This window comes from Bidens hawaiensis, unplaced genomic scaffold (assembly GCF_021521415.1).
Source record: "Bidens hawaiensis isolate Kalapana, Puna unplaced genomic scaffold, B.hawaiensis_p1.1 tig00015978_1, whole genome shotgun sequence".
NCBI classification, from domain to species: Eukaryota; Viridiplantae; Streptophyta; class Magnoliopsida; order Asterales; family Asteraceae; genus Bidens; species Bidens hawaiensis.
This window is the reverse complement of record NW_027492440.1, coordinates 572,717-594,776: the sequence shown is the minus strand read 5'-3', so window position 1 is coordinate 594,776 and position 22,060 is coordinate 572,717. Positions and strand designations below refer to the sequence as shown.

At 38.1% G+C, this 22,060-nt stretch overlaps 1 protein-coding gene and 1 pseudogene across 1 annotated transcript; both read left to right on the top strand.

Moving 5' to 3' along the window:
- Nucleotides 1-12,761: 12,761 nt before the first annotated feature.
- On the top strand, nucleotides 12,762-21,776 carry LOC143550271 (uncharacterized). Its single transcript, XM_077040951.1, has 8 exons — nucleotides 12,762-12,893; nucleotides 13,035-14,083; nucleotides 14,784-15,321; nucleotides 15,394-15,711; nucleotides 15,808-16,035; nucleotides 16,354-18,430; nucleotides 19,994-21,251; nucleotides 21,305-21,776. Exons 3-8 carry the CDS (start codon nucleotides 15,148-15,150, stop codon nucleotides 21,774-21,776), a joined length of 4,527 nt encoding a protein of 1,508 aa, XP_076897066.1. The 5' UTR covers nucleotides 12,762-12,893; nucleotides 13,035-14,083; nucleotides 14,784-15,147.
- LOC143550272 (receptor-like protein kinase ANXUR2 pseudogene) lies at nucleotides 13,048-13,995 on the top strand (annotated as a pseudogene).
- Nucleotides 21,777-22,060: the final 284 nt, after the last annotated feature.

Below are 22,060 nucleotides of genomic sequence, written 5' to 3'. Positions count from 1 at the left end.
TTTATGTAGGGTCAGCCAGGAAGGTTTGTCAGCAGTATCTGGTACTTAGACAGTGGTTGCACCCGACATATGACAGGGGACGAGTCTCTGCTGTTCGACGATCAACTGTTTGATGGTGGAAACGTTTCCTTCGATGGGGATTTGGTAGGGCAAATAACAAAACGTGGGAAGGTCTCCAACGACACTTTGACATTCGATGACATGAATTTTCTGGAGCAATTGAACCACAACTTACTTAGCGTCTCCCGTATTTTTGATAAACAGTACTCAACTCTCTTCACTGAACACGAGTGTTTGATTCTGAAACCTGGTTTTAATGTCCCAGAAGAGTGGATCTTGATGCGTACTCCGAGGCATAATGATGCATATATTTTGGACATAATGAGTTCTTATTCTCTACAAACTGCTTCTTGTATGTTGTCCAAAACCTCGGATGTGACATTCGTTGATTTTCGATTGTATTTGTTAACCCGGCCCGTTCAATCGTTTTGATGTATTATCATATAATCATTAATAGAGTATTCCCGAAGTTTGATGTTCAACATTCATTTATTACTATGTTCAATTTGTTTATAAAATCCTGAGTTTTATCGTTAAACGACCTTTGTGGGTTAAATACGTAAATATCCAAAATCATAACATTTCAGCATAAACTTTCAACCCTTAAAAGTTCAAGGGTTAAACTGTAATTGTAATTATTTAAACCTGATTTGAATATCATTTAATAGTTCAAGGGTTGTAATGTAAAATATATTATATATTTTGATTTAAAAAGAATCTAATATTTCAGGGACTAAAATGCAACATTTTTAAAATATTATACAATAAACCCAAACCTTCCCCCCCCCCTCCCACTCGCCGCTCGTTTTTCCGACATACCTCCGGTCGCCGGAATCCGGCACCGGAAAATGTGATCAAGCCGTAAAGCTTGATGTTTGACCAATTTTTGGAATATAACAAACTTAACCGTCGACATTATATTATGATTAACAAATTAATTTAATTATATTAACCGATAACCGCCGTTTAATCCTGTAACTCTAGCTGAGCATAATTCACGAAAATTAACTCCAAGATTTGACCGTCTCGTTACAATTCGGCTACAAATAGGACAATACTCATCCTCCTTAACTCGCTCATACCATTCAAACTCTCCCAAACCCTTTAATCTCTTCTATTAAGCCCGAAGCAACTGGTTTTCCGAAGAGTTCCAATTTCGGCTAAACAAAACATGTAATTAATATATGAATAATAACGATTTTCAACCACTGAACAAAACCCCTATGTTTATTCTTTCGTTCATGGGCCAGATTCTTCACTTTGAAATCCTAGGGTTTCAATGAAGAAGATGATATTCATATTGTTAATATATATAATTGTTTTCAAACATTAATCTAATGTCATCGATGGTCTAGTGATTAAAACCTTGTTTTGTTTAACACGATATCCGGGTTCGAAACCCGGGTCAACCATTGTATTTGTTTTTATTAATAATAATTAATATATCTTTAAAACTAATAGTATATATAAGCAAAAAAAATCATATCTAAACGAATGTCTTCTCTAGATCAATTGGTTAACTCAATATGTTCGTATTGCGGAGACCTGGGTTCCAAACCCGGGTCATGCCCCTTTGTGTGTGTGTGTGTGTATATATATATTATATTAACCTATATATTCATTTATTAATAGATTTTAATTATTTAAAAATCATAATAAAATCATAAAAATTTTATAAATTAAATATAAAATATATTTAATCTTTTTACACTTAAAAAACCAAACTTTCATTTTCGTAAACCATGAATAAAAATCATTCGTAATTAATAAATGTAACCTTTAATTCGTTTTAAAATATTTTCGTCAAACCATTCAATGTAAATTCGATGGGTAAACCTTAGTTCAAGTTTTTCGAACGTGCAAGCCTCACGTCTTTGACATAAAAATAATTATATCCTAATAATAACCAAGTGTTCATTAAAACATAAATATCAATATAATAATAATAATCAAAAACTATAAAATTAGTAAAATACTATCTAACTCTTAATATAAGTTTATACTATAAATTATCTCGTTAGATTGTAGTTAAGACAGGTGTGGCAAATGTGACCCATGGGTTGAATGGGTTATATTAAAATGTATATAATGGGTCCGAATGGGTCAAACTAAAAAAAGAAAATGATTGAAAAGGGTTGACATTTCTTGAAAATTTTTTTTATGGAACGAGAAAAACAGAGGAAACTTTTTAGTTTTTTATTTATATTTGGAATTATGATTTTTTAATTATTTTTTTTTTTGAATTTTTAATGAGGGGAATTTGAAATCTCAACCCATTTTGACCCGTTTCAAAAACCCCTCACTAAAAAATTCAAAAAAATAATTAAAAATCATAACTCAACATATAAATCAAAAACTTAAAAAGTAAAAAAACTAAAAAGTTTCCTCCGTTTTTCTCGTTACATAAAAAACCACAAGAAATGTCAACCCGTTTTGACCCGTTTCAATCCTTTTCTTTTTTTGTTTGACCCATTCTGACCCATTATATACATTTTAATACAACCCATTCAACCTTGGGTCACATTTGCCACCCCTAGTTAAGACTCGTATTTATATTTATCTTAGCTAGTGCGGATCGCTCATTTCGGCTTTTGTGACGCTTTCGGTTCTTTTGTCGTTTTCAATCTTTTCGACGCTTTCATGTTACCTTTTTACCTCAACTTTTAAGGTGAGTTTCTCACACCCTTTTGTTTTAACATTTTTACATTTTAGGGGTAGTATGTATATCCTATACAAACGATTACTTACTTTGCTTATTCAAAATACAATTCGCATTATGGACTTGTGTTTACTTGCTTATGTGCGTTGTGCTATTCGAGTACGTTGGTTGTCCCCAACTGGAAAGGACCTTATGTGCGTTGTGCTATCCGAGTACGTTGATCGGCCTCAACTGGAAAGGACCTTGCGTGCGTTGTGCGATATCCCGAGTACGTTGGATGTTACCAATTGGAAAGGACTTTACTTGCGTTGATTACACGGTTCATAGAATTGCATGCTTTTTTTGTATTATAACAAACTATGATTATTCTCACCAACTACTTGTAGTTGACTTTTATTTTATGTGCATGCTACAGGTGCTGTGATTAGAGGATGACGTTAAAGGACGACGCTAGTTTTTAAGTTATCTAAAATAATCAATAAATTGTTATAAATGTCTATGTTTGATTGGTTGTATTTGTATACTTTGAAACGTGTGTACTTGTGTTTTAAACGAATTAATGATATTATTGTCACTTAATAGTGTCACGTATGTTTGAACAATCTGTACGCCACACTCGGGCGTTTTCGTTTAAGCCGGGGTGTTACAGATTGGTATCAGAGCCTTGGCTATAAGATAGGACATTAGCTGTAATGTTCTAGTTTAGCTATAGCTTAATTGTTTAATTACCTAGGTTGCATGATTAGAAAATTTTGTGAGCCTTACTTTATCTAGGTTGCACAATTAGAAAATTATGTGGGCTTTTATTTGATTGTTCAAATGCCTTTACTATTACTGTACTACTGAATTCGTTTACGCCTCATGTACACAAAGCACACACAAGTCCTAGGCTTAGGCCTAAAACAAAGGTTTTCAAAGATTTACAAATGAGTTTTACTTGGGTTTTCCGATATTTCCTCTTCATAAAGATGGTTCTATGTGGCGGGTATGTAGTAACTGGAAGGGGGACGTGCTTGTTTTCCGAACTCTTGACACCAAGGTTATTGAAACCTAAGGATAAGCAATACGCACAAATCCAATCAGACGCCGGACCTGATTGCTTACCTGGAGAGGATCAGGAAGGGCATGAAACTTATTAGGCCAAAATGTACCACACCAAACGCCATACGAATCACAACTTTATGCTTTCAAACATGCCATGTCCTCTTTGTGATAGGGATATGGTTACACTCCTTAGGATGTCACACAAGTCATGGTGGCTCATGCGACGTGTGACTCCGACCCTCAATGTTTTACAATGTGTTTTAACCAAAAGTCTGTCAAGTCATGGTGATACACGAATACCCAGCTTTTGGTTCGATTTATTTTTAAAATTTTGATATTTGTTATGGAACATAAGAGTCCATGGTGGTTCATGAAAACTCTAAGTTTCCCACAACACTTGTTACTATTATCGTTTGTATATTTTAACAAACTTTATCAAAGATTTCTTTTCTTTTTATATATCATGCACTATTCCGAGTCTCACGATTTCAGTTACCCTTGTTCGCAGAATGGCTTCCCGTCACCTTCAGCGTCGTTCATCTGGAACCTTTAGCCGCAAGATGACTGCCCAGATCACTAAGCAACTAGCAGCGGTCCTCTCTGATACAGTGACCCAAATGCACCAGAACATCATGGCTAGCGTTAACCCTACTCCGCCCGAACCCAAGGCTCCCCTTATGACCTTTAAGAACTTTACCGATGCTAAGCCTCCCGTTTTTTACAGAACTCAAGGTGCCACTGCTCTACTTCAGTGTTACGAAAAGATGGGGAGCGTATTTCTCCACATTGAGTGTCCTGATGATAAGGGAACCCGATTCGCTTCAAGTGTTTTCGATAAAGGTGCTCTTACATGATGGATCAAGGAAAAGTTGACCCGCAGTGCTGAAGCTGCCATGGAACGAACTGAAGGATCTCATGACCCGACAGTTTTTTCCTCCAAATGAGCTCATGAATTTGGAGACTGAGTTTTGGAACCTTAAGCAAGAGGGAGGTGAGCACTCAGCTTACACCTCCCGCTTCAATGAACTTAGCGTGTTGGTGCCGCATCTTGTGACCCCTGCTTCGCGTGCCATCGATAAGTACATTAGGGGACTACCGAGACAATCCAAGATAGTGTTTTCAGTAGTTCGCCTAAAGAACTTGGCGACGCAATCAACCTGGCCGCAACTTTGACTGATAACCATGTCAAAGCCGGGACGTTGACATTGAAATCATCCAAGAAACCGGCCGATAAACCTGCTGCTGAACCCAAAGAACCCAAACCCGAATCATCCAAACCTGCTTACTCCTCCCACAACCGCAACAAAAAGGGTAAGAACTACGCGCTAACCCAACAACTTGCACCTCAACCTCACCCCAACCCTGCACCACCATTGGGAAAACCCTAGAACGGACCTCATCCATTTTTCCACGCGTGTCAGCATCATCATGCTACTACTACTAGTTGCCGTTAATGCAACCGATGCAATGGTTTTTAGCACCATAGAAACACTTTCCGTGAAACCACCATTGCACCAATTTCTCCCCTATGAACTGCTCATCAGAACCCTCGTCCCATGCAGTTGGCTCAACCCATTAACCAAGTGCGGGCTTATTATAATTGTGGTGACCCTGGCCACTTTCGTAATGCGTGTCCATGACTCGCAAATGTGAACCCACTTCAACTAACTCCTGCCCCGCAGTTTCAACTCCAAGCTTATCAAGCCTACCAAGCTATTCGGCCACAAGTTCCTCAATTGTTGGCTAATCAAGCTCAAGCCCAGCTGATTCCAGCTATTCAAGCACCCGCACCCCAAGAGGGTTAAACCGCTCAAGCTGTTGCAGCTCCCCAAGATAAATTGGGCGTGCTTTCATGATGAATTCCCACCAAGCTCAACAAAATGGCGATGTGGTGAACGGTATGTTTCTTGTATACGACAACTTTGCATCCATTTTATTTGATACCGGTGCCGATATGAGTTTCGTATCCTTAGAATTTGAACTGTTGCTTACTAAACATCGGTGTTAACTTAAAAGCTCGTACACTATTGAAGTAGCAAATGGTAAATCCGTGTCGATCAATTCCATTATTCGAAGTTGCAAGATGAATCTTAATGGCCACACGTTCTCAATCAACCTCATCTCGATGCATTTGGGAAGTTTCGACATCATAGTAGGCATGGATTGGTTAACTTTTCATCGTGCCGAAATCGTTTTCTTCGAGAAATTCATTCGTATCCCGCTAGCCGATGGTCAAACCCTTCATCTCCTTGGTGAAAAGCCTTCTCCTTCGAGTCTTAACCTCATAACTTTCTCTCAAGCCCAAACGTACTTACGCAAAAAGTATGTAGCATTCGTGGCTCACGTGGTTGAAAAGAAAGAGCAAAAGATTGAAGATATTTCGGTTGTACGTGAGTATCCCGAGGTGTTTCCCGATGATGTTTCTAGTCTTCCTCCCATTCTCGAAGTTGAATTCCGCATTGATCTTGTGCTTGGTGCAACTCTGATTGCGAAGGCTCCCTACCGTCTTGCACCTTCCGAGACGCAAGAATTTTCTACCCATATCCAAGAATTTTCGGACATCCGTCATATTTCATCTCAATGGGGCGCGCCTGTGTTGTTTGTCATGAATAAAGATGGTTCCTTTCGTATGTGTATCGACTACCGCGAGCTCAACAAGCTTACGGTCAAGAATCGTTACCCTTTGCCTCGCCTTGACGATCTCTTTGATCAACTTCAAGGAGCTTCTTGCTTCTCCAATATTGATCTTCGTTCGGGTTATCATCAACTACGAGTGCATGAAGATGATATACCCAAGACTGCCTTTTGGACTCAATATGGACATTACGAGTTTAGGGTTATGCCCTTTGGGTTGACCAATGCACCCGCGGTATTCATGGACCTCATGAACCGCGTATGCAAGCCATACTTAGATAAATTCGTTATTGACGATATTCTCTTATACTCTAAGTCCAAAACCGAGCATACGAATCACCTTCATTCTATCCTTGATCTTTTGAGGAATGAACAACTTTACGCGAAGTTCTCGAAGTGTGAATTCTGGTTGAACGAAATCCCATTCTAAGGGCACATAGTAAACGAAAAGGGTATTCACATTGACCTAGCCAAAGTCGAAGCCATTAAGAATCGGAAAACTCCAACCTCTCCCACCAAAGTTCGTTCGTTTCTTGGCCTTGCGGGTTATTATCGTCGCTTCATCCTCAATTTTTCCAAGCTTTCTTTGCCCCTAACCGCCTTGATTCACAAGGATAAACCTTACGAGTGGGGACCAAAGCAAGATGAAGCATTCCAAACTCTTAAACATATGCTTTGTGATGAGTCGATCCTTGCTCTCCCCGAGGGCAATGAGGACTTTGTCGTCTATTGCGATGCTTCCAATCAAGGCCTCGATTGTGTCCTTTTGCAACGAGGTAAAGTCATTGCTTACGCTTCACAACAACTTAAGGTTCATGAAAAGAACTATACGACGCATGATCTCGAGCTCGGTGTTGTTGTTTTTGCTTGAAAATTTGGAGACATTACCTTTATGGCACAAAATGTGTGGCATTCACCGACCATAAGAGTTTTCCACACATTTTCGACCAAAAAGATCTGAACATGTGGCAACGACGATTGGTCGAATTACTTAGTGATTACAACTGTGAAATTCTCTATCACCCTAGTTAAGCGAATGTTGTAGCCGACGCCCTTAGTCGAAAGACCCATGTGAAATCTATCTTGCTCCATAGTGTGATCATTCAAACCGATCTCCAACTCTATATCCTTGAAGCCCAACATGTCTTTGTCACTGAGGGTAATATGTACGACGAAATGTCCTATGGCTCTGAGCTTCAACTCAAAACTAAGCGCGATGGTTTGTTGTATTACCTTAATCATTTGTGGGTTCCCAATCGTGACGATCTTCGTACATTCATCATGGACAAAGATCATAAGTCCCGATATTCCATTCATCCCGGTGCGGATAAGATGTATTTCGAATTACGGTCCACATTCTGGTGGCCCAGTATGAAGAAAGATATTGCGTTGTACGTCGTAAAGTGCCTTACTCGCGCTAAAGTTAAGGCCGAGCATTAGCGATCATCCGGTTTAGTCGTGCAACCACACATCTTGATTTGGAAATGGGAAGATGTGACCATGGATTTCGTGTTCAAACTCCCAACCACTTGAAGCCGCCACGATGGCATTTAGGTTATTGTCGACCGTTTGACTAGGTTCGCCCACTTCATTCCGATCAACGAAAAGTTCTCGGTTGATCAGCTTGCTCAGATCTATGTTCAGCGTATCGTTTGTCATCATGAAGTACCTTTCCGTATCATTTGAGATAGCCGTTTCACTTCCCACTTTTGGTCATCTCTGCAAACCGCGTTGGGAACTCTATTGGACCTTAGCACCGCCTATCACCCTCAAACCGATGGGCAATCTGAGCGAACGATTCAAACGCTTGAGGACATTCTTAGATCTTGTGTTTTGGATTTTGGTGGGAACTGGGATTCTCATCTTTATTTGATTGAGTTTTCCTACAATAACTTTTTTCATACGAGCATCGGTATGGCTCCTTTCGAAGCACGCTATGGTCGTAAGTGTCGTTCTCCTATTTGTTGGAATGTGATTGGTGAAACCCAAATCACCAATCCTGAACTTGTCCAAGACACTACTGATCGAATCGCGTAAATTCCATAAAATCTCTTAGACACTCGTAGTCGCCAAAAGAGCTACGCCGATAACCGCTGACGACCTCTCGATTTCAACGTTGGTGATCGTGTCCTTCTCAAGGTATCCCCTTGGAAAGGTGTTGTTTGTTTCGGTAAGAAAGGTAAACTATCTCCTCGATAAGTTGGACCTTACAAAATTCTCGATCGTGTTGGTAGTGTGGTCTATACTCTTGAACTTCCGCAAGAACTCTTGAATGTCCATTCGACGTTTCATGTGTCGAATATTAAGAAATGCTTAGCCGAAGGAAATCTCCACATACCACTTGACGAAGTGCGCATCAATGAATCTATGCACCTTGTTAAGAAACTGGTGGAAATTATGGACCGCAAGGACAAAGAGACCAAACGTAGCCGTATACCTTTGGTAAAGGTTCGTTGGGAATCTAAACGTGGCGCTGAATTTACTTTGGAGCGGGAAGACCAAGTGCGAACTAAGTATCCCTATCTGTTTGATACGAATTCTTTTGCCTAATTTCGGAACGAAAATTTCAAAAGTAGGAAATGTTGTGACATTCGTCGATTTTCAATTTGTATTTGTTAACCCAACCCGTTGGGTCGTTTCGATGTATTATCATTTATCATTAATAAAGTAATCCCGACGTTTGATGTTCAACGTTCATTTATTACTCTGTTCAATTTGTTTATAAAATCCTGAGTTTTATCGTTAAACAAACTTTGTGGGTTAAATGCGTAAAATATCCATAATCATAACATTTCAGCATAAACTTTCAACCCTTAAAAGTTCAAGGGTTAAACTGTAAATGTAATTATTTAAACTTGATTTGAATATCATTTAATAGTTCAAGGGCCGGTGTGTAAAATATATTATATATTTTGATTTAAAAAGAATCTAATACTTCAGGGACTAAAATGTAACATTTTTAAAATATTATACAATAAACCAAACCTTTCCCCCCTCGTTTTTCCGACGTACCTCCGGTCGCCGGAATTCGTAAAGCTTGATGTTTAACCAATTTGTTGAATATAACAAACTTAACCGTTGATATTATATTATGATTAACATATTACTTTAATTATATTAACCGATAACCGCCGTTTAATCCCGTAACTCTAGCCTGTCATAATTCACGGAAATTAACTCCAAGATTTGACCGCCTCGTTACAATTCGGCTATAAATAGGACAATACTCATCCTCCTCAACTCGCTCATATGATTCAAACTCTCCCAAACCCTCTAATCAATTCTATTAAGCCCGAGGCAACTGGTTCTCTGACGAGTTCCAATTCCGGCAAAGCAAAGTCTCCAACAGGTAATTAATACATGAATAATAACGATTTTCAACCACTGAACAAACCCCTATGTTTATTCTTTCGTTCATGGGCCAGATTCTTCCAATTGAAACCCTAGGGTTTCAATGAATAAGATGATATTCATATTGTTAATATATATAATCGTTTTCAAACATTAATCGAATGCCATCGATGGTCCAGTGGTTAAAACCTTGGTTTGTTTAACATAATACCCAGGTTCGAAACCCGGGTCAACCTTTGTATTTGTTTTAATTAATAATAATTAATATATCTTTAAAACTAATAGTATATATAAGAAATAAAAATCATATCTAAACGAATGCCTTCCTTAGATCAACTTGTTAACTCACTATGTTCGTATTGCGGGGACTCGGGTTCGAAACCCGGGTCATACCCATTTTTTTTATATATATATTTTATTAACCTATATATTCATTTATTAATAGATTTTAATTATTTAAAAATCATAATAAAATCATAAAAATTTTATAAATTAAATATAAAATATATTTAATCTTTTTACACTTAAAAAACCGAACTTTCGTTTTCGTAAACCATGAATACAAATCATTCGTAATTAATAAAACTAACCTTTAGTTCGTTCTAAAATCTTTTCGTCAAACCATTCAATGTAAATTCGATGGGTAAACCTTAGTTCAAGTTTTTCGAATGTGCAAGCCTCACGTCTTTGCCATTAAAATAGTTATATCATAATAATAACCAAGTGTTCGTTAAACATAAATATTAATATAATAATAATCAAAAACTATAAAATTAGTAAAATACTATCTTACTCTCAATATAAGTTTATACTATAAATTCTCTCGTTAGATTGTAGTTAAGACTCGTATTTATATTTAACTTAGCTAGTGCGGATCCCTCATTTCGGCTTTTGTGACGCTTTCGGTTCTTTTGTCGTTTTCAATCTTTTCGACGCTTTAGGGTTACCTTTTTACTTCAACTTTTAAGATGAGTTTCTCACACCCCTTTTTTAACGTTTTTACATTTTGGGGGTAGTATGCATATCCTGTACAAACGATTACTTACTTTGCTTATTCAAACTACAATTCGCATTATAGACTTATGTTTACTTGCTTATGTGAGTTGTGCTATCTGAGTACGTTGGTTGTCCCCAACTGGAAAGGACCTTATGTGCTTTGTGCTATCCGAGTACGTTGATCAGCTTCATCTGGAAAGGACCTTGCGTGCGTTGTGCGATATCCCGAGTACGTTGGTTGTTACCAATTGGAAAGGACTTTACTTGCGTTGATTACACGGTTCATAGAATTGTATGCTTTTTATGTATTATAACAAACTTTGATGATTCTCACCAACTACTTGTAGTTGACTTTATTTTATATGCATGCTACAGGTGCTGTGATTAGAGGATGACGTTAAAGGAAGACGCTAGTTTTTAAGTTATCTAAAATAATCAATAAATTGTTATAAATTTCTATGTTTGATTGGTTGTATTTGTTTACTTTGAAACTTGTGTACTTGTGTTTTAAACGAATTAATGATATTATGGTCGCTTAATAGTGCCACGTGTGTTTGAACAATTTGTACGTCACACTCTGGCGTTTCCGCTTAAGCCGGGGTGTTACATCGGAAAAGCCTCATCTCTATGGCATCTACGCTTGGGTCATGTTAACTTTAAGAACTTGAACAAGTTAGTTAAAGGTGAACTTGTGAGGAGTTTGTCTGTTAAATCATTTTCTTGAATAGTGTATTTCATATTCTAAATGCAAACAGCACACTCCATCACAAACCCAAGACTACCAATACCATAAGTTCCATTCTTCAGCTACTGCATATGGATCTTTTTGGTCTCATTCAACCAATGGCAATAGACCGAAAAGCCTATTGTCTGGTTATTACTGACGATTTTTCGCGTTTCATCTGGACTTTCTTGCTAAGTCACAAGGACGAGACAACTCAGCTTTTGATAAGGTTCATGGAGCTAGTGGAAAACCAAATGGATAAGCGGGTTAAGTGCATCAAAAGTGATAATGGAACGGAATTATGAAACAAAGCTGTGGACGACTTTTGCCACAACAAGGGGATAGAACGTCATTTCAGTGCTCCGTACACTCCACAACAAAACGGAGTTGCTAAAAGACGAAACAGAACGCTTATCGAGGCTACTAGAACAATGCTCTCGTATTCCAAACTTTTGTTGTTCTTCTGGCGGGAAGCCATCAATGCAGCTTGCTTCACCCAGAACAGTGTGTTGCTGAAGAAGAGATTGAACAAGACTCCATATGAAATCTACTATGGGTCGAAGCCACAAGTCAACTACTTTAAAATGTTCGGATGTCCATGCACTTTGCTCCAAACAAACGCCAACTCAACTTCCAAATTTGCAGAGAAGGCGGATGAGTGCTACTTCGTGGGATATGCTGCCCACAAGAGCGCTTATCGGGGTTACAACAAGAGAGCTATGGTGGAATCATACAATATTTACTGGCAAGAGATGAACCCAACAGATGCATGCACGAAACTAAATTGTATGTTTGAGTATGAAGGATTGTTTCACCATAGCGTTCAATTTCAATCTAGAACTCAAAATCAAAAACTCGCGAATTAAAAATTTAGGTTTTGATGGACAAATTAAACACTCGGATCCGACGAAAGCATTAGTTGTACCGTCGAATCCGGCTGTTTATTATTACGTTGCCTAGAACACGAATCCGTCGGATAGCTTAAAAAGGCATCGGATCCATCAGAAAATTTGAATGTGTGTCAATATCTGATAGGCTATACTATTCCGTCGGATTAGTTCTTGTTTCCATCGGATCCAACGGAATTGTTAGGCCATTTTGGATATCCGTTGAAAACATAGGCTATTTCTTGAAAGTATTAGTTAAACTGGCTATTTGAGAAATTTTCCCTAAAATAGGCATGCTTACTTTTGAAAATTTTAGGTGAAACATGTTATTTTGGTAATTTCCCCACTGAAGAGTTCAGATAAGAAAACAAACTTGTGGTCAGTGCTTTTGTCCCATTCTAATATTCCAAGAACAGGGGCGGCGCTGAAAAGTGGAAAAGTAAGAAACCAGCTTCATGCTCCGGTGAAAACTGATATTTGGATTTTGGAACTATAAACGCATTGGTGGGTTTCTGAGCATACGGCTCTAAGCCATCAGGTACGCTTTGCTTTTATTAGTTAGCGCCAACACATGTTAATTATTGTTTTCTAGCAATTAGTTTGTTCTTCAACTGAAAAGCAGCACAAATATCACGTAGAGGACTCAACTGACTGCTACTTTATAAGACATCACAAACAGGATCAACGAAATTATGTTTGCTGGATCGAGTGGGCAGACCGTGTCATTGTTTCCAACGGGACTAGCTTGTCCTCACTTTCCACTTTCTGAGATTCAGTTATCTACCCAAGACTTCAACGAAAGATTGCTCATTGGGGAAGGTGGATTCGGTAAAGTTTACAAAGGCACAATGAAAAATGGTACAAAAACGGTTGTGGCTATCAAGCGGTTGGATTCCGATTCTGCTCAGGGGGCCACAGAGTTCTGGGCTGAAGTTGAGATTCTATCTATGTTGAGACACTGTAACCTAGTGTCTTTAGTTGGTTATTGCAATGATAACAAAGAGATGATCCTTGTTTACGAATATATGCCGAATGGAACTCTTGCGGATCATCTACATAATCTGCATACTCCTTTATGTTTTTCGCAAAGGCTCAGGATATGTATAGGTGCTGCACGCGGTCTAGACTACCTCCACAATGGGACCGGCACTCAGCAAGGGGTCATACACCGAGACGTTAAGAGTTCAAATATCTTGCTAGATAACAATTGGGCAGCCAAAATTTCAGACTTTGGATTGTCTAAGATAAGCCCAAGAGATAAGTCATTAACCTATGTCAATACCCTCATCAAAGGCACATTTGGATACTTTGATCCAGAATATTTCTCAACTGGCAGACTAACTAGGAAGTCTGATGTGTTTTCCTTTGGAGTGATTCTGTTGGAAGTGATATGCAGGAAGCGGGCAGTGGATAGAAGTCTTGATGAGGAACAATGGGGATTGGTTGGATGGGCGCAGGACTTTTTGAAAGGAGGCAACCTAAAGAAGATCATTGATCCAGATTTAAAGGGGCAAGTTTCAATTAAATGCTTGAATGATTATGCAAACTTAGTTGATGGCTGTTTGCATACTCGTCCAAAGCTACGTATTACTATGGCTGAGGTTGTGTATGGTCTTGAGTCTATATTGGCATTACACTAGGGGAGTGTTGATTCAGTTCCAGAAACCGGCATAATTAAATTTGGTAGGAAGTTGCAGAAGTATTTGTTTTCCTCTGAAGAGAACTATGGTACAGTCAAACTTCTACATTGTGTCTGCTTGTGAATATGCACGTTAGTTTTGGTATAATTTGTTTTCTACTTCAAGACTTAGAGAAGATGTAGGATTATGTTACCTATAAGTGTTTTTTTCCAGATTTAGAAAACCAACAAAAATAGAAAACCAAAAACGTATATGAAATTATTATGTTGCTATGCATACATATAAGTCTTGGAATTTGTTAGCTGCTTGTGAATGTACATGTTCGTCTTGTACGGTTTTCATATTCTTTCATTCTCGATTGTTGCATGCATGTCATACCATTCTCTTTTGAGTTATAAACGTTTTGCATTGTCAAATGTTAGTATTAAAACCTAGTAGATCAAGAATAAATTCAGTAATATTTTTATTCTTGAGGTTTTCAGGACTTTGTTAGCTAAGTTTGATAAGTAAAAAATAAAAGCAACACAAAGATTGCTTGAGGCTTGGGCATCAAATCATTGCAAATAATAAATATATACTAGACTGCTTAGTTGCTAATGTTTTTTTAGTGTGAATGCATTTTGCGTATCTATTACACTTTTGGGTTTGTAGTTTTACGAAATCTCAATGCTGTTTGGATTACAAAATGTTGTAAACATACAACATAGATTATTCCAAATACAACTTGTGTTTATGATTTGAGGAAGTGAATAAATAAGATGTCACCGTCTCATCGTTTTCATTTTCAGACAATAACAATAATGGTATGCCAAAGCCTTGGAATAGTAATCCACCTAAAAATGTTCTTGGGGAGCTAGTAGCTATTGGTTGGCCATCTTGGCTTGCTGCTGCTTCCGGGGAAGCACTCAAGGGATGGTTACCTCTTAGGGGCGACACATTTCAGAATCTTGGCAAAGCAAGTGCTGCTGATAATCATATATTCATTGATTTCGTAGCGCTTCATTTTATTAATCATTTAATATTTTGAATTTTTGTCATCAGATTGGAGAAGGAGGATATTGTGACGTGTATAAAGGTAAGGATATTCATACAGGAAAGGTTGTGGCATTGAAAAGAATCCAATGTGATACTTCTGATCCAGAGAGTGTGAAAATGATGGCTATGGAGATAGTAATAATGCGCCGTTTAGATCATCCCAATGTAATTAAATTAGAAGGTATAGTGACATCCAGGGTGTCTGAAACTTTGTACCTGGTTTTTGAATATATGGACCACGATTTGGCTGCGCTCTCAGCAGATCCTACTATGAAGTTTACAGAGCATCAGGTCAGTTCCACTTAGAATATACTTGTTAAAGTTAACTTGGACATCATATGTTCACATTATGTAATATGATAGGTCAAGAGTTATATGCATCAGCTTTTTTGTGGTCTGAAGTACTGCCATGACCATCAAGTGCTGCATCGTGATCTTAAGGGATCCGATCTTCTTGTTGACAATAATGGGATTCTTAAGATTGCTGATTTTGGCTCTGCTTCTTTCTTTGACTTTATTCATGAGCAGCCAATGACCAATCCTGTGGCTACTTACTGGTACAGGGCCCCTGAGCTCCTGCTAGGAGGTACCGAATATGGTGTTGGTGTTGACCTGTGGAGTGCCGGCTGCATTTTGGCTGGGTTATTGGCCAGGGGGCCTATCCTGGCTGGTCACACAGAGGTAAATAATTGATGGCAGCATGAATATGTGATGTTAATGGTTTCAACAAGTGTATGTTATTTGAGATCTGAATGAAAAATGCTTCAATTGTCCTAGGCGGAGCAGCTACAGAAGATCTATGCATTATGTGGGTCACCTCCTGATGAATTTTGGGAAACATATAAATTTCCTTTGGAAGCACTATATAAGCCCCAATACCAATCTAGAAGATGCTTAACAGAGACATTTAAAGATTTCCCACCATCATCATTGTCACTACTGGATGTACTTCTTTCGGTTGATCCAGCTAATCGTCCAACTGCTGAAACTGCTTTAAAAAGCAAAGTGAGTTTCCTTTCCTTTCTTGTAACATGATGCTTGATTTTTTTTTCTCGTTGCATTGTAGTGCTCGTAATTCTTTCAACTGAAGATATAGAATGCCCGTTTAGATGTTATGGTCATGTTAACGTATCCATACTAAAGTCATGCAAACAAATCTGGTTGAACATCTTTTTGTTCATAGTATCTTCTTTCATGACCTTCAAGGTGTGATGCATTGACACATTTAAATTAGGTCATAAATGTAAAAAGAAAGGTAGACATGATCATGGTAACATTGACTGGATCTTAATTTAGTACTACTATCTATCTTCATCTCTGCAGTTTCTTAGTGAGGTTTCTCAAGTAGATGAGAGCCAAAGTACTATAATGGAATGCGCAAGCTATGGTACAAGGAATACTTCTTCTACGGAGCTTGTAAAACCAAAGGACAATATTAAGAAGTGTTACTATTGTGCATCTACCTTTGGAACATCTATGCTGATGGTTCATATGAAAAGTTGTGCCTCTAATCCTTCAAATCAAACTCAAAGTACATCAACTTTGCCTGTTTTTGCTACCAGAGTTGAAGATAATAGGAAGACCAAAGATGGTTTACTTTCTTGGAGATTTGATCAGCAAGTTGCTAAGAAAGCCGTAATTGAAATGATAATAAAGGATAAAATGCCATTTAAGTTTGTAGAAAATGAAGGATTTCGACGGTGCATGGAATTATGTCAACCTTCACTTGTGATTCCATCTACAAGTTCAATAACAAGGGATTGTTATGAGTTGTTTCTTGATGAAAAGGAAAAAGTTAAGGCTCAATTAAAGCTGTCAACTGCTAGGCTTAATTTGACGATTGATACTTGGACTTCATTGCAAGGAACCAACTATATGTGCCTTACTGCTCACTTCATTGATAATGACTGGAGGCTACAAAAAAAAGTGATAAACTTTTGTCCTATTTTGAGCCTTAGAGGAAGTGACATTGGAAAAGCTGTTGAGGTATGTTTGGTTGATTGGGGTTTAGAAAATATTTTCACTATTACTGTTGACAATGCAAGTAGTAATGATACTATAATCCAGTATATGAAAAGAACATGTAAAGGGAATCTTTGTGTTTCAAAAGGAAAATGGACTCATGTTAGATGTTTGATGCGTGTTCTGAACTTAGTAGTTCAGGACATGATCAGGGAAATGAAAAGTTCAGTGGATAATGTTAGGGAAGCAGTGAGGTACGCAACACAATCACCAAACGCATTGAAGAAGTTCAAAGAGCTCGCCAAGTTGGAAAAAGTTGAATGCCAAAAGTCATTGTGCTTGGACGTTCCAACTCGATGGAACTCTACTTATTTGATGTTAAGTGTAGCAATAATATACGAAAGGGCATTTGATAGGCTAAAAATTGAGGATTTTGTGTACAAGAGTGACATTAGAGAGCTGCCTCAGGTTCCAAGTTCCTTCGATTGGGATAATGTCAAGAGATTAGTAAGTTTCCTTCGTCATTGTTATCAATTTACTATAGAAGTTTCAGGCGCTAGGTACACTACCTCAAACACTTTCTTGGATTCCATATGTTGCATTCATAATGTTCTAATGGAAAGTGTTTCAAGTGAGGATCATATACTTACAGAGATGTCATCAAGCATGAAAAGAAAGCTTGACAAATATTGGGGCAATATTGAAAAGTTCAATTTGTTGGTGTTCATTGCTTCTGTTCTTGATCCCAGAACAAAATTTATGCATCTTGAGGTTGCTCTATGTAATATATATGGCGATGAAGATGGAAGAAAAATCTCTGCATTGTGTAAGAATGCATTATACAAGCTATTTAGTGATTATGAAAGAATTCACTCTGGTGAGCATGTGAGGAACATGCCATCTTCATCTCATCAATCAAGCACTTACCTTGACCGTGACATGGGTCTGTTAGATAATAGTACTGGCGTCATTAAAGCATGTAGAGAGAAAAACTTGACTGAGGTGAAAAGGAGGCAGGCAGGATCAGGTGTAGCAAATGATCCTATGTTGGAGTTGGATAGATATTTAACCAAAGATATTGCAGAAGATAAGGAATACTTTCAAAGTGAAGATTTTACTGTCCTGAATTGGTGGAAGAGGAGAAGCACAGCTTTTCCTGTATTATCACTTGTTGCACATGATGTTTTAGCTATTCCAATTTCAACTATAGCATGTGAATCTTCTTTCACTGTCAAAGGAAAAGTGTTGCACTCATTTGGAACATCTTTAACTCCGGAAACTATACAAGCATTGATATGTTATCAAGACTGGATTCGTTCGAGTGATGTTCCTGTTAATGTGGAAGAGCACATTCGAGAACTTGACAACTTTGACGTTGGTAATGTCACAGTCTTTTTTAATTATGTCTGTCTTCATATATTGCATTCACCCATCCTACGTATATTTATTAGTCCTTTTTCTTTTTTCACTCCCAACATAGGCATGAGAGAAACATCGAACAAAACAACTCTTTTTGTTGTCTAGAATTGTCGAACATGAAAAGTAAGTACACTTTTTTTTTGTTAATTTGCTGGTAATTTAAAAATTATTCTTTGCATTGTTACAATTGTTATGAAAATGTTGGATTAATCACTTGGATATTGAAGTGAAAATCTTACGTGACTTGTAATTTTTGCAATAGGAGTTGGCTGTTATGAGAGACTGTAACCAAGTAATAGTACTGGTGTGCCAAATCCTTGGCCTAGTAATCCACCCAGTCATCTTCTTGGAGAGCTAACAGTTGTCTGTAGGTCATCTTGGCTTGATGTTATTTCTGGGAGGCACTGAAGGGGCGATTACCTCGTAAATTTAAGGATCATGGCCAAGCGAGTGTTGATGATAAATTTCCATGTCTTCATTGAAAATGGAGATTGTAAATTTGTGCCGTTTAGATCATCCCAATGTCTGAAACTTTGAACCTAATTTTTTATCAATATGCAATATAGCTTGCAGATAATGCTATGCAGTTTACTGAGCTTCGGGTTAGTTTAACATAAAATGCACCTTTTAAAGTTAATTTGGACACCATTATGTTTAAATGCTAGATTCTTTTGAATATGGTAGGTGAAACGTTATACGCATCAGCTTTTTAATATATGGTCTCAAGTGCTGCCATGACCATCCAGTGCTGCACTGTGATCTCCAAGGATCAGATCTTCTTCTTGAAAGTAGCGGGGCCCTTAAGATTGCTGATTTTGGCTCCAATTCCTTCTTTGACACTCAGGAACAGTCAACGACCAATCGCGCGTTGTTTATTATTGGTATTGCACCCTTGAACTTCTGTTAGGCGCTACAGAATATTGGCCAAGAAGGCATCCTAGCCGGCCAGACAGGTATCGCGATTCATTTGTTGTGCATCTTCTTAATTATGTTACTGGCTAAGAGGCCTATCATGGCATTTCCGCTGCATTGGTACGGAAAATAATTGAAGTGCTATGTTAGCGGTTGCAGCAAGTGTAGTATTATTTTGGTCCTTGACTAAAAAGTGCTTCAATTGTCTGTAAACAATCTATGCGTTATTTGGAAGGCCTCCTGATGAATATTGGTTTCCATTTTTTTCAAATCAGAATCTACATCTATTTCATAATGTGTTTGATTAACACGTGAATTATAAAATTAATTCCCTCAAATTCTTTAGGTAATGTTTGGTATGAGAGAATGAAGGGTGAAATGTAATGAAAAGTGATTCATCCTCACGTGAGCTGCATGCATGAAGGCTAATTTATTTATTTGTTTATTGTTAAGTTTGTTTAAGTTTGAATAATTGCTAAGAACTCGGTCAAGTCAGTTAGAGTCCTGGTCTTATGCTTAGCCCTAGTATTATGCATTTATCCGTTGTAAAGTTCTCTATTTAAGAGAGCTCTTTGTTTCCTTGAGGTATGCAATTTTATATTATCAATTCAATCAATAGCCTTCATCATTCCTTGATTATTCTTTGTTATTAATGTTCTGATACTAACAGATTTGGTATCAGAGCACAGCCTTCGATCCAACTCTTCATACATATTAAACCCTAATTATCCTATCTACCCTATGGCCGAGCAAACCAGCACTCTTCCGACTGCCTCCACGCCGATTCCTGTATTCAAAGGCGAAGGGTATGAGTATTGGAGTATTCGTATGAAGACCATCCTCCGATCACGTGATCTATGGGACCTAGTTCAAGATGGTGTTGACATATCAGAAAAAGATCAAAACAAACTCAAAAACTCCCAAAAACGGGATGCTCGTGCTATGACCATAATTCAGCAGGGCATACATGATCAGCTATTTTCAAGAATTGCAGCAGCCTCCACGGCCAAAGAAACGTGGGAAGTGTTAAAGATGGAGTATGAAGGTGACTCACAAGTCAAGGCAGTTAAACTACAAGGCCTTAGGAGAGATTTTGAAAATCTCTCCATGAAAGAAGGTGAGCCTATAGGAGAATACTTTGGGCGTTTTATGGCTCTAGTAAGTCAAAAGAGAGCTTATGGGGAAACTATTGCTGATCAAACAGTAGTAGAGAAAATCCTTAGGAGCCTTACACCCAAGTTCGACTTTGTGGTACCCTCCATTGAAGTTGCCTATGATCTGTCAAGTCTCACTCCAGTTAAGCTCATGGGGTGCCTCCAATCCCAAGAGGAAAGAATTAATAGCCGAACCCCCGAGAAACAAAAAGGTGGTGATGAACAAGCCTTACAGGCTATGTATGACCCAACAAGAACCAGTTCATTCAGAGGTAGAGGTCGTCTCTCATTTAGAGGGAGAGACCGAGGAAGAAGCCAAGACAAGCCTCACGAGAAATCCAAAATCCCTCACTGTACTCATTGCAATAAGTATGGTCATGTCAAGAGTGATTTCTGGTATAATAATGAACCAACAGCAAACGTTGCCAAGGAAAATGAAGAAGGTGAAGATGAGGAAAAGTTGTTTATCGCAATCACTGAAGATCATTATTCTTTAATGACTAATGCCACAGACACGGGTAATACTACCCACTTGTGGTTTTTAGACTCTGGTGCTTCCAATCATATGACAGGATGCAAGAAAGGATTCACTCATCTAGATGAGTCATTCAAAATGGTGGTCAGACTGGGAGACAAGAAAGAACTAATAGTTCAAGGAAAAGGAACTATTAAAATTATCACTCCAAATGGTAACTCTAGACTACTAGATGATGTGTATTATGCACCATTGTTGGGTTATAATTTGTTAAGTGTGGATCAGTTGATGAAAAAGGGGTATTCACTACTATTTTATGATGATCAATGTGTCATCAAGAGTAAAACCACAGGTCAAGTTCTAATGGTTGTTCCAGTTCAAACCTCTTGGATGCATCTAAGTCAAGTTCAAGTAATAACAATATCAACCCTGATTATGCAATTGATGGTGTGTCTATACTATGGCACAAGAGGTATGGACATTATCACTTTCAAAGTTTAAAGTTGTTGCATGATAAACGAATGGTGTTTGGTCTTCCACCTATACAACATGCTGAGAAGTGTCAAGGTTGTGTTGTTGGTAAAAAGGCTAGGGAATCATTTCCTTACAAGTCATGGAGGGCAACCAAGAAACTTGAGCTGATCCATGCTGATGTATGTGGTTTCATGCAAGTTCCCAGCCTAGGAGGTAGTTTCTATTACTTACTCTTTATTGATGACTATACAAGAATGTGTTGGGTATATTTTGTTGCTAACAAGTCAGAATTTTTTGCTAAGTTTAAAGCTTTAAGCTCATGGTTGAAAAAGAATGTGAAGGAACAATAAAGGTTCTTAGATCTGATTGAGGGGGTGAGTTCACCTCTTCTGAATTCAATAAGTTTTGTGAAGATCATGGTATTAAAAGAGAGCTTACGGTTCCTTATACCCCTGAGCATAATGGGGTTGTAGAGAGGAAGAACAGGACAGTAATGGGAATCGCCAGGAGTATGTTGAAGCAGATGTCCGTGCCCAACTATTTTTGGGCTGAAGCAGTGGCTACATCAATCTATCTTATAAACATTGCAACTACCAAAGCCGTAGGAAACCAAACACTCTATGAGGCATGGTAC